The 1053-nt window shown below is 47.0% G+C and overlaps 1 protein-coding gene across 1 annotated transcript in view; it reads right to left on the bottom strand.

Annotated features, from left to right (window-relative positions):
- Nucleotides 1-963: 963 nt before the first annotated feature.
- Pmar_PMAR011249 (Fumarate reductase, putative) overlaps nt 964-1053 on the bottom strand; it is a gene marked incomplete at both ends in the record, with an annotated part of 810 nt that continues 720 nt past the window's right edge. The window contains one exon of the mRNA XM_002775042.1: nt 964-1012. Coding sequence (XP_002775088.1) covers nt 964-1012 — 49 coding nt within the window. The remainder of the gene's footprint in view (nt 1013-1053) is intronic.

The following is a 1053-nucleotide window of genomic DNA, read 5'->3' as shown; positions in this document are numbered from 1 at the left end:
AAGTTCGCCTACGCTCTTATGCAATCTTCGTGGAAGCAGTGACCGCATGGTAGTAGTCGGACACCAGGGTCATCCCGACAATCAGCAAGACATATGGGACATTCGAATGAGCCACCAGCTCGCCTGAACGATACAGCCACGCCCACGATTTACAGCTATGAATACCCTCCCGATATGAGCAGCCAGATTGAAAACAACTCCCTCTCATTTTCACCCGATTATTACAATAAACCTCCACCGGGCGGATCTGTTTCATCAATTTCGCTCATTGAGTCATTACTAACAGCAGCACGGAGAGAGGCCAGGCTTAAGATAGATCTTTGAGAGATGGAGTGTCGGACACCCAGTGAGGTCATACCAGGTTTCTGAGGAAAAAATCAAGAAAATTGCACAAAATTTATCCTCCAAGTCCCGAATGTGAAATCTTAAGTGCAAACCCGATCCACTCGATTTCAACGGTGAGCATGTCAGAGGAGCAAAAGGCACCAAATGCGAAGGTAATTGATCTGCTTGGCAATCAGAACCACCAGAATCTCCCAAGACGTAGCCTCCCAGGCCGCTGTGACGATCCACGTTCTATTCCTACCTGTGTATTGACGACTTTAGTTTTGTCCATGAGCTCCTGCAATCGAGCCTCTTGTTCTTTCAACGTATCACAGCGTACTGGCGGTGAAGGCTTTGGACTTTGGTAAGGCGGCACGAACACTAAACGGCCATTCCGCCGTTCGACGTATTTATACTAAAATGGATACCAACAATTGCCCAATTCAAGGCGGAGCATCTCGCTGCTACCCAGAGAAGAACGAAGACTGCGGCAAACCCCAAGACAATGACGATTGATATGTAGGGCCAGCTATTGAAGGCACTCATCGAGGAATAATAAACATAGACCAACAAACTGCCAACGACAGGGTACTATTCGCCCAGCAGATCCCGAATATCACGGCAATTCTCAAACACTCTCTATCCTACATTGACACGAGTGTTGTAAGAAGCTAGCTCACTATAGTATCTAAACCAGGATATGCTTTGCATGGAGCATATCAAGATACT

Source organism: Perkinsus marinus, assembly GCF_000006405.1.
Source record: "Perkinsus marinus ATCC 50983 genomic scaffold scf_1104296956870, whole genome shotgun sequence".
NCBI classification, from domain to species: domain Eukaryota; phylum Perkinsozoa; order Perkinsida; family Perkinsidae; genus Perkinsus; species Perkinsus marinus.
This window is presented reverse-complemented; position numbering and strand designations above follow the sequence as displayed.